At 43.5% G+C, this 16,709-nt stretch overlaps 1 protein-coding gene across 2 annotated transcripts in view; it reads left to right on the top strand.

Moving 5' to 3' along the window:
- Positions 1 to 8,725: 8,725 nt before the first annotated feature.
- The window catches only part of col15a1a (collagen, type XV, alpha 1a), a 95,627-nt gene continuing 87,643 nt past the window's right edge, over positions 8,726 to 16,709 (top strand). For both annotated transcript variants that reach the window (XM_042068292.1, XM_042068291.1), the window contains exons 1-2: positions 8,726 to 8,978; positions 9,085 to 9,149. In XM_042068292.1, the coding sequence (XP_041924226.1) occupies positions 8,968 to 8,978; positions 9,085 to 9,149 (76 nt within the window). In that variant the 5' untranslated portion in view covers positions 8,726 to 8,967. The remainder of the gene's footprint in view (positions 8,979 to 9,084; positions 9,150 to 16,709) is intronic.

The following is a 16,709-nucleotide window of genomic DNA, read 5'->3' as shown; positions in this document are numbered from 1 at the left end:
TGTCAGCTGAGATACTAACACAAGCACAGTCTTCCATCTGGAAAACATTTTTTTCTTTCAGAAAAAAAAAAAACACTTTAAAAGAGTTTGGAGTCATAAACACCATAAATGTATGTTAGCATTGAGCCATACTGATAGATTAAAACAAGCTTACTGTAAATGTACTTTGCCACTCTATTCTTCAGTTTCTTTTCCTGAAAGGTTTTTATTGGTCTGAATGCTACATCATCACTCTTCAAAACATGAAGATCAATATTTCATCTGTCCGTGTGACACGTGTATGTGTGTGTGTGTGTGTGTCTCTCTCTGAATGAGTTTAGTCTGACAGAAAGAAAAAGAGAGAGGGAGAGAGTGTGTGTGTGTGTGTGTGTGTGTGTGTGTGTGTGTGTGTGAAAATTACATCTCGTCATAATTTATACACGCCTTAAAGAATATTTTCCAGCTGTCGACTCAAAATAAAATACTTCAGCAACAACTTTAATCTCTGCCTGAGAGTTCCATAAGAGGGGAGCCAGTGGCGTCTCTCTGGTTGTTTTTGTGCATACCAGGCAAAGACACACACCAGTGGAAATATCCTCAGTGTTAAACTGTTCTCGCTCATAAAGTACCCACTCTGAGGGCACACGGGCAGGTTAAATGTGCCCACAGCTGGGTGACACTTAACGCAGATAACTTTATGGGCCTAGTCAGTGTAATGTCCTCTCAGGTTCACAGTCTGACAAACTGGGACGGCTTTTACAGGGTGGTGGTGCTTCAGAGTGGTTCAGTGGTGAGTGTGGCAGAACAGAAGTTAGTGGTGGCAAAGCATGAAATCTGAAAAAGCCTCTGGTTCCAGACTCAGATACTAATGGATATTACTGTAGAGGCCTGTGTGTGTAAGTGTGTGTCTGTGTTTGTGTCTGTTGTTTTGACAGTAATAGTGTGCACATGCTTCTGCATAGACATGAATGTGCTGTGTCTATGAAAGGGTCAGCAGGCATCAGCATTGTTTGTGTGTGTTTGAGAATGACAAAATGTGTGTGTGTGAGTGTGTGTGTGTGTGAAAGAGAGAGAGAGAGACTGAGAGAGACTGAGAGTAAGAGAGAAATATGAATCTGTGCCTGTGCGCAGCAGCATGCAAATGTTTCTGTGTTAATGTGTGTGTGTGTGTGTGTGGGGGGGGGGGGGGGGGGGGTGGTACTGAACAAGGATCCTCTTGGTCCTCTTCTGGCACCCATCCCAAAATACCAACCCCTCTACACACAACCCCCTCCCCTCCTACTCTCCTCTCCTCTCCTCTCCTCTCCTCCCCTCTCCTCCCCTCTCCTCCCCTCCCCTCTCCTCTCCTCTCCTCCCCTCTCCTCTCCTCCCCTCTTCTCTCATCTCCTCTCCTTTCCTCCCTCACTTTCCTTCCATCTCCCCCTAACCATATCCAACCACTCTTCTCTCCTCTCCGCTCCTCCTCTCCTCTTCTACCCACCTCTTGCCACCCTTCTCACCCATTACTCTATCCTCCCCACCCTTCCCCTCTCCTCCTTCTTCTGCTCCTTCTCTCCCTTCTCTCTCCTCTCCAGCTTCTTTCCTTTTTCTCTGCTCTCCCCTCTCCCCCTCTCTCCCTCTCCTCTCTCCATCCCACCCTTCTTCTCTCCTTTCCCCCTCTCTCCCTCTCTTCTCTCCCTCTCTTCTTCTGTCCACTCCCCTCTGCCCTCTAACCTGACCCAGCGGGCCCAACTGTGGCTCTGCGCCACTGTACTCTGCTCCGGGTGGGAAAATGAATGAACAGTATCTGGCCTGTAAACTGGATGCCACTTTCTCCATGATTCACATTCCATTGCGTCAGGACGCCTCAGCTCATCACTCTCTCCCTCTCTCTCTCTCTCTCTCTCTCTCTCTCTCTCTTAATCTCTCCATCCTCCTCTCTCTCTGTGACCTTGGCGTGTGTTGGCATAGGTTGTGCAGTGCCCGGGTCTCGCCCTGTGAAAAAGACTCCTGCTAGACCTGCACCTGCGTCAAACCCACCAGCACAGCCAAATGGAAAAGTATCCACCCCGCCAAAGAACACTGGCACTCAGTATACTGGAGAAAACACAAAAAGTGAAAGTGTGTGTGTGCGTGCGTGGGTGGGTGTGTGTACTGCATCTGGTAGCATGTGAATATGCATGTGTGTATACATGTCTGTCTGTGTGAAAATACCATCCGGAGCTACAGTAGAGCACTGCAGCTGTGAAGAACTGACGCGTTCCCAAGGGCAGTAAGTGGATAACTGACTAAGGGGGCTGCCCTCTCTCTCTTGTTACGCACGTTTACTCTGTTGTCATGGAAATACATCTGTTGGTAGTTCTAGTGTTTGACAGTAGTGTTTACTGCATCAGAATGAAATGAAATGTTTGTTTTGGTGGTAGAGTACCTGTCCATGTAACACTGTGTAGTGGCGTAACACAGACAAATCTCTTACTGTTCTCTTACTCTTACTAAGTCATGATGAGATGACCTTTACTATACCACATTTGGCTGACATACTGTAGACACTTTATACTGTACATGAGCTAGTTTCAAGGCAATCACTGTATGGCAGCGCATTTGCATTGGGTTGATGTTATCCAGCTGTCCTCTGTAAAGATATCCTCCATCCTATCTCAAGTGTGGTTAGCGTGGCACTACAGATTGTGTGTGTGTGTGTGTGTGTGTGTGTGCTTGTGTGTGTGTGTGTGTGTGTGTGTGTGTGTGTGTGTGTCACAAACTGTGCACAAACACACCACTCTCCTGCTGAAAGTGAGTGTCAACAACCTCCATGTTTCTTCCTGTTTCACTGGCGGGTCCCAAGACATAGGACCCACACTACAAAGTAGCTGTCCAGAGTGTCCTTTGGAGCGCACACACATCCTATCCTCCTTATTATTCAAAGCCTGAGCACTGAGACCAGCCTCAGAAACAAATTAAAACCACAAATCTCTCCTGCTCAGCATCAAGGCCTGAAAACAACAAAAGAACACTAACTGGGCCATGGAGAACTTGGCGAGTCTGTCCCAGCCGTTCGGTATGATTCTTCCTCATCTCTTTATCTCCAGGGCAAGCAAAGGTGATGTAATATTTGTCTGGAACATGACAAGGTCATGGGAATTCCTCAGTGTGTTGTTTGACACAAGATTTTAATTCTATAGACTACCATGAAAATAATGTCAAAATACCACTTTGGTTGTGCTTTAAAGATAAATAGTCTATGGTGGGTTACTTTCAATTTACCTGGAAGCTTTTTGGAATTCAATAAAAGTCTTTACAAAACATTTGTCTGGCGCACAACCATATGACAGTAATGGTCACAATTCTATGCAGCTTAGGAGAGAACAAAATACATTTTCTTAAAGTGCATGGCACAGACTGTGTGTGAGTTCAGCACACTAACCATAAAGCAAGACACATTCATTTTTCAGGAAACATTTTTTTCTGCCAAGGATAGCCAATGAACTGACGACTAAATACCATTGCAGAGTAGGACAGGGTTGCAGCCAGTCTTCCTCCAAATTCTGGACCAACACACTAAAAAGTGTTTTATGGTTATTATGGAATTTATGCTTAGAGTTTAAAGTTTGAAATATGTATATTTTCAGGATTTCAGGACGTCTTTGTGTGTGTGTGTGTGTGTGTGTGTGTGTGTGTGTGTGTGTGTGTGTGTGTGTGTGTGTGTGTGTGTGTGTGTGTGTGTGTGTGTGTGTGTGTGTGTGTGTGTGTGTGTGTGTGTGAATGAGAGCGAGAAAGTCTGAAGTAGCTGGAGGACTGATCCCTTTGTCAGGCCTTTTTCAGTCCTTTGTGTCCTCACACCACTGGTCAATGTTTGCTCTTGGGGTTTGTTTCTAAAGAGAGCTGCCACTTTCACGCCTTTTCAAAGACCCTTTTAGGGGGAAAGGAGAAAGGAACCAGACCTCTTTTCTCCTAAAAAGATGAAAAACTTCAGCTCGCAGTTTTTTTCGAATTAAGTACTGTCTGAAATAGCTGCCAGTGAAATTGGAGATGGAGAGCTTCAAATGAATAATTCAATTATGAATACCAAGATAGCAGTGAATGACTTGATATATTTTCTGTGAGGTACATTTTAAATTCCTCTGTGATTCTGAACATAAATCAAACAGGATCAGAAGCAGAGTGCTAAAGCTCATTACCATTTCAGTGGCTCATATGGACTCCACGTGTGTGGAATATGAAGACTTGACTTTTTATTTTCCTCACTTTCTCTCGTTTGTCTCCGAGATGGAAACATTTAGGCAGTCTCCTCCCGTTAGCACTCACGATTCACGGTGGCATCATCGTCTCAGTAGGTCATCTTCTTAAACACACTCTAGATCAAAATAAACTTGCTTTGAAAAAGATGCCAGAGAAACCCCTTTCTATAATATCAAAACATCAAGGCCCTAACAAATGTCAATACTGTTGATAAAGCTGTGTTCTGCATCTTTTCTGTAGCCTTTACCAGGGAAGGTTGTTCTTCTGAAGAACGAAGAACATCTCCCAGAATCTAGCACGTCAGCGTGAACACTCACACCACACCGCACCACCATGGCCCTCTGACCACCACAACCATGTTTTGCTTTACTCTGAGCCTGTAATTGAGGTCAGCTTTGACCACACACACACACACACACACACATGAACAAACACATGCAGACACACACAAACACACACACACACACACACACACACATTCACAAACACACACACACACACACACACACACACACACACACACACACACACACACACACACATGAACAAACACATGCAGACACACACACGCACACACACACACATGCAATGAAGAAGGGCTAAGAACCAACAAACCAGTGGTCCAACCACAGTTCCAATGATTATTTTGCATTTGTTTTTACAGCATGGAGCTTATGTATGTTTGGGAACCATGCTAATTCATGGTTGCTACAGTAACAATGTTCACATCCCACATCTTCCTCATCAGTTGTTGGCAAATCCTTGAAAATTCTGCCTCAAATTAACGAATATTCAGTAGAGTCAGCATTTTGGTTACTTATTTTGGATATTCCACCACTTGAAGACGTTCCTGTGGTGAGACACACACAAAAACAACATGCACATCTAATTTTACTGCATAAACAACCCCTGAGCATTCCTTGATGTCCATTCCCTTACTCTAGTCACACCTAAATTCTTAAATGGCTCTTACTAACTCAATCATGTCCTGGGACTAAGGACTCTGCCTAGTTTCACATATCACTGCAGTAGGCAGTCCTTCTGGCGAGCAGCACTTTAAAGTCTGCCCTTGAGGGTTTGTGCCGGGGCTCGTGCTGGTGCTCTCCCAGCTGCCGGAGCGAGTGAGCGCCATGCTGACTCATGCAGGGCCTTGGGAATCCGGTTCTTAATCAGTCCCGGCCCAGACACCCACAACCTCTCTCCCACCACCACTGCTGAGTCCGACTCTGTCGCCATCTCCGTCTCCGTCTCCAGCTCCAACTCGGCTGATATTTATTTGCATCAACACCCGTTGCCGTGGCAGCAGCAGAAACTTTAATGAAAGCACTTCTGCAAATTCACCTACGCTCTAAAGGGCTGGGTTTGTGCTGGCTGTTCGAGGGTCGAATGAGGACGTTTTACAAGGGGCTTACCATGAGGCGAGGAGGAATTGCAAATGTCAAAAAAAGATGAGTTTTCATGACATGATGTCTTAATGGATTGATGATGGCTTGGCTTGATGATGACTACTGGCCTGAGAATTCCTCATGGTTTTGTTTTAGGAAGTATTTACAAATGTGCTGGGTGGCCAAAATAGTGCACTTGCTTGCATGACACAAACACCCAGGAGATGGGGTTTATCCTGTTTAGGCCAGATGTCACACATATCAGCACCATCCATCCAAGTATTATCTGACATCAGACATGTTTATGACTCAATGACTACCATGTGCTCACACATTAATATGACACCAGATGACCTTGGCATTGGGAGAAAAAGGCATTTTGCCTGATTTCTTTATCGACTGAATACCAGACAGCGTTCCTACTGTCTCCTGACCTTTTATTCCAGCTCTGGTCAGCCAAAGAGAGTCAACCAAACCCAAAAGATACACTATACTATGAAAGTCCTTTGTCTGCCTTTACTTGTGTTTGTGGTCTTATATGAGCAGTACATCAGTGACTGCAATTACAATAAGTGGGTCAAAACAACTTTGAGTTCATTTATTTCCATATTTCCTTGTGCATATCTGTTTCAGAGCAATCAGTTCGACAGTTTCGACATGTTCCCTGTTAGTCAAAACATTATACAGATGTAACTGTTTAGCTTTGATATTTTATATATCTATAATTCATCTTTGGCTGTCTTAAGAGTAAGATTAGGTACATGATCATAGCCAAATGTGAATATAACTCAAACACAATTTATTTTTTAATATAGTCAACATGTGATCTACACAGATTCTGTCTGTCTGCATGGTGTGTTCTGTCTGTTGTGGTGCGAACACCACTGCTTCAATAACTGTATACTCTTATCCTGACAAAATTCTTGGACAAAAAAATTGCACTGAGATTATTCTGCACCATCCAGAGATATTTTATTAGGTCATGATCATGGCAGATTCTTGAGTGCCTCAGGAATTGATAGAGGAATTCTTGGAGAGCCTTTTGTCAATGCACTACTTCTATGACAGAGAAACCCCGGGATGGCCTTCGTCAATGCACGACTGCTTGAGGAGGGTTTTTATGCGGCCAAATGTTTGAGTCAAACCTCTGGTCCTAGAGCAAATACACCTCCCCCATGACCTCTGGAACACCATCCCTCCACACACACACACACACACATACACACACACACACGCACACACAAACAAACATACACCCCAAGTACAACTATACTGGTTCAACTCATGATGATCCTGAGAAGTGCTAATCTCCTTGCAGTGTGTGTGTGTGTGTGGTGTGGATCACTGTCACAGTGCTTTGTGTGTGAGATGCCACTCTTGTGACCAGAGTGTTGAGAGGTGGTACTCCCGACTTGAAGTGTGTGCTTCAAACTCCTGGCCCTGTTTGTGGAAGAGCCAGCAGCACAGGACTAAACACCCTTTTAAAGACACATTTACAAAAGCACTGAAGCTTTTTTAAAGTGGGGCTGAAGTCTCTCTCTTCTCCTTAACTCACCACCTAGGAATTCAGTCTGTGGAAGACCTCCCCCGTATGGGCTCCTCTAGATCTCAACATCTCGTTAAGGTTTAAAGCTTTAAAGGAAACATCGCAAGCCATAATCAGGACATTCAGATATTAACGTTTATTAATCATTCTTTAATTAACTGTATAAGGGAAATCATTGGCCTCTTGTCTCCTGCTTCTTACTTACACAGAGTATAACTGAGTATAACTCTTCATCCAATCCCCTAACGGGCCAAAGAAAGGAATATATATCACAATACATTCTATTTCATCATCTGTCTGAAGACATCTGGTAATGAAGGAGAGTTAAATTGTCTGCTTCTTTAGATTATTGCATGCCGTTGTGCTGATCACACTCATAGCCACACATGACTCCCTGAGTCTGCCTCATGACTCAGCTGGATATGTCTGGACTCTTCTCCACTGGGCTACATGGGAATGATAAGGAGCTCAAGAGTTTTCCATTATTGGGTCACTATTTCCTGCACACGTTCAAGTAACTTCATGTCAGGACAATGTTCCATTCTTTTGTTCTTTCTTTCTTTCTTTCTTTCTTTCTTTCTTTCTTTCTTTCTTTCTTTCTTTCTTTCTTTCTTTGTCTTACAATCAGGCACAGCAGATGTATATCTCTAATGGCACCTCAGCAGCTGTCACGTACTTATATGCTGATAGAATTCAATTTCACTCAATTCATCTGATGAGATCAAATATGATTCAGATTATGTGTATACGGTCATCTCTGTTTCGTAGAAACACTGGCATGAAAAAAAAAACAGAGGTCCCTGAATTATATCTGCACTCTGCATTGGCGAGAATGCCGTTGTCTTTGACATTGAGACAGAGCATCTATCAGTGTGGGGTTTGGGGGCTCCCTGGCCCCAGGCTGTCTGGCCTGGCTGATGAAACACCTGGAGGACTTTGCCATGTCTTTGCTGAGGAGTGAATAATTTACCACAGTTTATCACCACCCTAAACTCACCCCTCTATCTGTTAATGGAGACTAGGCTGGTGTGATGGAGTCACTGTTTGAAGAAGGTTTAGCATTTATATCATTCCACTGGGCTGAGGCAACCACATATGGCATGACCACATTAATCTCTGTAGGAAATGGTGGCACATAAACAGCATTATCATCCAATGTACAACATTACTTACTCTAAATGCAGCTGGTCCCATATTTATAATTCCACCAAGATGTATCAAATGTGTTCATTATCATTAATCCATCTATTCAGTTAATTTGTCTGTGTATCTTTCAAATTATGCTTCTGAATTTACCTGTCAGTTTAGGATTAATCTGTTGTTTAGTCCCTCTGTCGACTGTTTGACAAATAGAACTGCAAATTCAGTTGAAGACTTTATCTCTTTAAAAGTAGCTACTTTTCATTATGATCACAAATGTATTCCTCAACTTGACCATGAAATTGACCTATTTAACCCAAACCCATCTTATTGGAGATGCACTGCCACCACAGGTCTGTGCATTTAACGCTAATCTTGGAGAGAGGAGGGAGGGGTGTGTATTTAAATTTGGGGTATAAACGTGTGGAGCGGTTTGCAGGATAAAGCGGTGGTCCAGCGACGGGCTGCGGGGAGTCAGGTTTCAGTGTTTGAGTCCCAACGAGGACTGAGGCTGTCTTTGTCTCATTTGGAACTGCAGGCAGTCGGGGGGAAATACGACCGAGCGAGCGAGTGAAGGGGGTGAGCGAGAGTCCGAAACGAGAAAGTGAGTGAGATAGCGCGGGGCCCCATCTCTCCTCACCGTTGACTTCTGTCAATAAGAAGACACGCTTCCCTGAGGATTTAATCGTCATTTTGAGGATGATGTCCTGGTAAATACTATTTTTTATTTTATTTTTTAAGTGTTTCCTGCTGAAACCTTGTACGAATTCTGAGCGTTCTTCTCATCCCGCATCTTTAACTTTCTCTCATCAATAGTGTCAGCTTGTGGTCCTTCGCTCTCGTCCTGTGGAATTGCCACTCAACGACTGCGTTCCTGGAAGGTACGCTACCTCAATGTTAAAACTGTCTGTTTTTTTTTTTTTTTTTTTTGCTGTGCCATGATTTGCTCAATGAGATTTTTCTTTTTAAAACTTGCGATGCGTGTGTGGCTTGTGTTGATTACTTGATAGTGTAGGTGGACTGTTGCATGGATAAGTAGGTCTATTCGCGTGCAATCGTTCCTCGGATTTATTTTGATGCAATGAAGCATATTTTAGAAATATCTATAGCTTACGTTCTTATTCAGTGCGACGTCATTCACATTGAAGACAATATGAACGCTTACTTGGTAATTTTAGCAGTGGTAGAAAAAGTGAGTTTTGACTGAACTGATGCATACTATTTAGCCTGAACCAGATAATACAAAAGTTAATAGTCAGCAGCCTCTGTCAGAGATGCTCAAAAACCAGCCCCTGGGAACTGCTGCTCCAGTGTTTCCTCCTAAAAGATGACTTAAAGATGCTAATTGGCTAACTGACCAGTGGTTAAGATCAACACTTTCTTTCTTTCTTTCTTTCTTTCTTTCTATGCCTTTCCACCTATTTCACTTAAGTGTTGTAACCTGAGGATTCTGTCTTCTCCTGGATTCACTTATGTCCTGTTCATCAGTTCAGTAACTTAAGTTATGACCCATATCAGCCATGGCTATTATCATTGTTTAGACAAACCAGTTTCAATTCATTACTGGATATAGGAAACTCAGGGTCCGTGCTGGTCAAAGCTGTCTAGTAGGCTGAGTGCTGGCCAGAGGATGAGGCTGTCAGAAAGGGTCAGTGCCTTGCATTGCGCTACAAATGGGGCATCTTTTCAGTCCAGGCCAATTACTGCCGTAGTGACTGACAGGTTTCCTGGTGTTTATGGCCTACCTTGGCCGAAATATCTGGAGAATTGCCTTCATAGGGAGCAGGCGCTGGATTGGGGACCACGCACTCCTCCGCTGGAGATAGCATTATGACATGGCACACACAAAAGAAGCTTTGTTTCCTCCCTGTAAAGTAATTGCTCTCTGCCAGCTCTTTCCACTAATTCCAGTGCTTGTTCTCCATATCGCAGGGCTGCCCTGTACAAGCTCAGCAGTGAACTTTAATATATTTTGGAGAGGTACTGAAGCAATCTGGCCTCCTGCCAGCTGTGTGTGAACCAAACATTGACGAATGACTACTGATTGTATAGGGCGTTTTGGAAAAAGGGGTCGAAAATGCAGTAACATTCCCAAATCTCTCATACTGTTTTTCCTGCCCAGGGTTTTCCCGGAGTAAAGTCAGTTTTTGTATCACTGCCATTTTCATGCAAACCACAGCAACAGCATGACCCATCTATGATTTAGTAAATATTATAAAGAAACAGATGATTGTCCTGCACTGCTCATACAGACTGACTGCTGAATGGAAAAGTATCATGCTCAAGTGTCAAGGAAACATGAAAGCCATACAGTAGACCCATCACTACAGAAACTGCTCACCTTTGTGTTTGCTGACATTGTCAAAATTGAATGGTAGAATGTTGAATGGAACATGAAAATTGAATGGTATTGAATAGTTTCCTTTTTTTCATACATGTCAGCAAGATATTAATGGAATTTTGTTGATATTATCAGGGTTGGGTTTGGCTGTGTTGTAGAAGGGCTTGGATTGATGTAATAGTTTCTCTTATCAGCTTAAACAAACACCTCTGTTTTGATCTGTCTCGCATGTTCAAGCATACCACCCACACACAGAACCTGAGCTGTTTCAGGCCGATTGAAATACTGTGTGCTCGATGCTGATTGTCATATGGGAAGGGGATGTGGTGTTTCATAGTGTGTGCATCCAGTCAAACCACAGGATGTCTGGCATGCATTCCCATAATATCATGCAGCTGATTCACCGTCATAATGGCACTGGATGCATCGTGAAATCCCTCGCATGCCTATTTAAGATTTTCTCTAAGCAATAAATGTATGTTGTAACATTGAATTGCTTAATTAGTCATAATGGCATGTTCATGTTCAGTGTTGACGCTGCTAAGTATGCCAATTTTGTCATAAAATGCGCTTACATGAGGTGTAATTTTGTGAAAGTTTTATAACCACCCACTTGGATGCTGCCAAAGAGTGCTATCTTTCCCAGGTTATGGTGTATTTATGAGAGGCAGTTGGTTAAAACTGGTGGCCAGTTCAGCTCATGTAGCATTATATAAGGGGTAGAGTATGAAATGATCTTCATCTTTGTTATTGATGCGGTGAATTCAGAACCAAGATCATTTGCAGCTGTTAAACTTTTGTATATGAGTCAGGATCGCTTCCAGTACCACAAGGTGTTTAACATACTGGATTTAATTTGGAGTCATGTATAAAGAATACTGTTGATCATACATCATAGCTGTCTATGGGGGCTTCACAAAACAATAACATTAATGCCGTATGTATTGTAACGTCGGCGCACAAGACATTGCATAGCGTTCTCCCACGCAGGGCATGCTGGGATACGGGGTGAACATTTGGGGGGTTTATGTCTGTGTTTCTCCTTAGTTTTGAGTGTAATGTTAGTGTCTTTATTGTGACATGTTTCCCTTTTAGTTCTCCCTCGTGTGTGATCCTTTTTGTGTGGGGGGCTGCGTCCTCCCCTGTATGTGTAGTGTGTGTGTGTGTACTTGACCTGCTCCGTGTGTATTGTGTTCCGTGTCTGTGTCCCTGCTCTCGATCTCAGCTAATAAACCTTTTGATTGGACAACTGTGTGTGTCGCTATCAAATCGTTACAGTATGTCCTCTGGCATTTCTGGATTTTCACAATGTCAGTTTCATCTTAGCTTTTCGGCTTAACCGATCCATGAGTTCGGAATTCAAGTGAGCTTGTCAGTCTTTAACATGAAGACAATCAGATTTTGGCTGGACACTGAAATATGGAATTGCTTAAGGTACGAATTTGTTATGATGAAATCAGCATCATCTAATGGCAATTGCAACGCATTTAGTCTCGGCCATTACTGCCACCCCCCGGGCCAGCTGACATCATGCAGAGGCCTGGAAAAGCAGTTTAGTCTAGTTTCTGCATTGAAGCCTTGCAGAAAACTCTCAGCATGATATTACCCCCACAGACTGTAATAACTGTGTTTCAGTTCCTTACCTGTGCTACAGGTTGAGTGCAGCCATGACTCTTGACCATCTGGATCCGTTAATCAGCTCAATGGAACCTTGTGCCCAACCCCCCCCCCCAAACCCCAACCCCCCCGGATCGATCCATTCTGTAACTGTACCAGAACCTTACCAGAACTATTAAGCAGAATCAGCTGGCTCATTGTAAAAACAGCAGTGTCTTCATTTGCTGAGGTTGAAGCAAAGCCCTGATGATTGTTTGTGTTTGTGGGCTGATCCCCGTGCCAAATAGCAGCTGTTGGGATCTGTGCCCAATCAGAGTGGGCTCTGAGCCAGGTCCAGTCCAGTCACACTCTCAGGTGATTGGCTCACATCCTCTGGCCCTTGCACGTCCCAGGTTAACCTGTGTTGGGAGAAGATTAGTCCAACACTGCACTCATACCTGTAGCCTCAGGCACAGGAGGTGTGTGTACCTGCATGGAGGCTGAAACCCATGAGTGCTATTATGTGTCACATGCACACACAGACAAACAAACAGACAGATAGGCGGCAGGCAGGTAGGCAGACATCCATCCGTCCTTGTATACATGCATACTTAAATCATGCCAAGGATCGATTAATGATCTTTTAGCGCACTGGACACTGTAGGCCTAGAGTCTTTTTGGAGTCTGTTGTATCAGTTGTTCACTTTTAATACTGTACACCATTGTTAGGTCCAATTTTGTAGCTAGGGGATAAGAAGAGATTGGAAAGGGTAAAGGGTCTCTGTAAAAATGGGAGTCTGTTTTTCGTGCAACAAAATATTTGTGTCCAGTTCCTGGAAAATATTAAACCGAGGACGCAGATCCATCAGAGAGAAGTGTTTCAATGTGTTCAAACAAGATCGGTAGAAACGAGGCATCATTTTCTCCAAACGCCCTGAGCTGGCTGGGTGTGTGGAAGAAATGGAGGTATTAGTTTATGGAAAGTAAAGTTCATTCCATTGGTCCAGGCCAGAATTTATTTTTAGATTTCAGATTTTTATACATATTGGTGACAAACATGTAAAGAGTTGTCATTAGAACATTCTTATTTGTTATAAAACTGATGACTATGCTGTATTGTCATGCTTAAGTGACTTAACAGTAATGATGCAATACCAGTGCAATACCAGTGGATATGCAGTGCAATACCAGTGGATATGCAGTGCAATACCAGTGGATATGCAGTGCAATACCAGTGCAATACCAGTGGATATGCAGTGCAATACCAGTGCAATACCAGTGGATATGCAGTGCAATACCAGTGGATATGCAGTGCAATACCATTTCGTTGCCACAGTGAAAGGGAAAACGGTTTCCAGCAAGACATCTTGACAGCCTGTTGACCAGTAATCTTAGTCTGCTTTCCCCCTCTACTAGAGGGAGAGTGGTCATACTTGGCAGGAACTTGGGTGAGGTGGGCTTTTCAGAGCCTCTCAGACTCACAGATTACTGCTGGTGACAGGGCCTGAGAGAGAGAGAGGGAGAGACAGGGAGAGAGAGAGAGAGAGAGAGAGACTGGAAAGTGAACCTATTTGACCTGCTTGCGGTCTCTGTGAACAGTAATAGACAGATCCCATTAAGACACAAGAGACATTGAAAAAGAGTGCTCAGAGATGAAGTCTACAGTAGTTACTCTCCAATCGTCCTCTCTGATTCACTTACAAAGACTTCGCTTTTATTATTATGATCACCACCGCATCTGGTGTCCCAGATCCACCACCTCCACACTCATGATGGGTTCTCTACCAACAAATACCGACAAATTCTTTGGTCGTTCCTCCTCGTTGCTATGGCCGTTCATGATATGATTAGCAATAATACACAAGCCCTTGATGCAGGCACCCACAAATACCAACACATTCTTCGTCAGTCCTTTTCGTTGCTGTGGCTGTTTATGATACGATTAACAACATAACCAAACAAAACACAAGCCCTTGTATGTGGGCACCCACAAATACCAACAAGTATCAACAAAAAGTTTGCAAAAGTTACAAGAGTCTGTGAGAGTTGGCTGAAGACCCCCATCATGACCCAATTCAGGGTCATCTCCTCAGATGAGAAGTTTTGCAAGCATCATTTTAGTGCCAATGACTTCTTTTAGCCAGTCAGCAACACATGGCATGAAACATTTTTTTATAGAGTCCTCTTGTACATAATGGACACCATATTTCAGTGAAATAGTTTGTTTCCTGTTCGGCAGAGGAACATCGTGTGTGTGTGTGTGTGTGTGTGTGTGTGTGTGTGTGTGTGTCTTAGTGTGTGTTCGTGTCTGTGCATCTCCAACGTGCTGCTTTAATTGGGTCATGTATTTAAAGCATTGCCCCCAACCCAGGGACGGGAGATGTTTGGCTCGTAGAGCCTCCTGAGTCCTTATAAAGCAGTTGGACAGTAACACTGAGCGCTTGTAGTCTACGCCTCTTCGACCCTCTCCTGTTGTGCTCTCGCAATAGGAATGTCCAAACATAAACGCCAGGACGAGCCCCTGAAGTGTGGTGTTTTTACAAGTGGTGCAGAGGAGGGCTGCTGAGGTTAAAGGCTGCTATGGAATAATGATGATGATGATGATGATGATGATGATAATGGGGGTGATTGTGATGACTGGAATAAAAACAGGAAGTGAGTTTTGGGAGACCCCCTGGCCTGGTGACACAACACAGCTGTTTGAACAGACACCATGGCGCGACTGTGCTTATTTCTATCTTATGTTTTATTGTGATGGATCTCGGCTGTTCTCTGCAAATAGGGAAATGTATTTTTAAAAGCACTCAGAGTAATATGGTGCTACTTGATATATATTTTAATAGCTTTATTTGTAACAGTTGCTTTAGACAGATTTTAAAGAGCTCTGACTCATCAAGTTGAATGATGGATCTTGTTGTTGTGTAAGCATGGAGATGGTTGAGGTCAGTGCATTTACTGCTGAGAGTTCAGAATGTGTTATCAATCTGTTTGTATGAACTCAGACTTGATGTGTTGTCTTTAGGGGTGACTAAGATACACCATTTGTCCCTTCATATTGTGATAGTGATGCCAAAAAATTTAAAATTTTAGACTACTTCTCTCAAAGACCTTTTATTCATGCACCAAGCTAGGAGGCATGCCATCGTTAGCCCTTGTACAGGATCGATCTTCAGCCAAGTTCCTGGAGACCTCTGAGGTATTTTTTTCACAAATGTCTGTCATCAAACCAAACGAGTTTGTAATGGAAAGCCTGGACCTTTCAAATTGGGTTACATTCAGGAGTGACTTAGGCTTTTGCTATATTATCCTCATTTGTACAATATCAGTGTTTTGTAGCATGAAGTGCAAATCAAATCAAAGTGTATATTATTATAAAAGCATGCTGACTACAAATCACAGCTACAGGATCTGTCAGCACCTTAGTCATTTAGTGGAGACCATGTCCTGCCACTCTAACCATATCATGCCACATTGTATTTCTCATTGCAGCCATATCGTGTCAGATGATATATCATCTAACTGCTGGTAGAAAAACAGCATATGATTGGATTTCTCCATGATTGGCAGGTCTGAGGCAGTCACCAGCAGTATTAAGCTGGGTGAGAGGGTATTGGTTAGCATGGAGCTAGGCAGGAAATGGAACTGAGAGGCTTCCTGCTTGGACAGGCATGTGATTGAAGTTTAAGGAGAGAGCTGTGAGCAGCTGGATTTTCCCCTCTGTCAAGCTGAGATGAACCAGAGGGGCTCATCTCTCTATCTGCTCTGTAATGATAGAGAGAGCAGTCAGTGTTAAAGGATTGATTTCTCAGAGAAAGAGAGAAAGAGAGAGAGAGAGAGAGAGATTGTATCTGTGTCTGTGTGTGTGTGTGTGTGTGTGTGTGTGTGTGTGTGTGTGTGTGTGTGTGTTGATTCTATGATTTCACCACCTGGAAAAGCTGCAGTGTTCTCTGAACTTGCCCTCTCATTTAAACTGTAGTAAACAGGTTGTACAGTACCTTTGTGCTGAAGCATTTACTGCAGCACAGCACTTACAGTAGCTCTCCTTGCTAAACAGTCTACCTGCCCCCCTGCATCTCTAAGTCTCCATCGGTCATGCTTTTATTGGACAGCCCAATGCTGTCCAGTGTAGAGACCACGGCACATTTATGAAAACTTATGTGTGCTCAGCTTCCCAGCTGGGAGTGAAGATGTGGATGGTGACGTCTGTGTTTCCAGTCTGCATTCTGTTAGTGTGTGTGTGTGTGTGTGTGTGTGTGTGTGTGTGTGTGTGTGTGTGTGTGTGTGTGTGTGTGTGTGTGTGTGTGTGTGTGTGCATATACATGTGTGTGTGCATGTGTGTGTGTGTGTTCGAGCATATTGGCACTGTATAGAAGAAGAGGAAGAAGAAAAAGAAGAAGAAGAAGAAGAAAGGACGTCTGTGTGCTGAGATACACTGATGTCCAGAGGCCAAGCCAAAAGCGCCTCTGCCCCGCCTGCCCTGTTTGGAAGATATGACTGTAGCAAA

The sequence above is a fragment of the Alosa sapidissima genome, chromosome 17 (assembly GCF_018492685.1).
Source record: "Alosa sapidissima isolate fAloSap1 chromosome 17, fAloSap1.pri, whole genome shotgun sequence".
Lineage (NCBI taxonomy): Eukaryota > Metazoa > Chordata > Actinopteri > Clupeiformes > Clupeidae > Alosa > Alosa sapidissima.
This window is presented reverse-complemented; position numbering and strand designations above follow the sequence as displayed.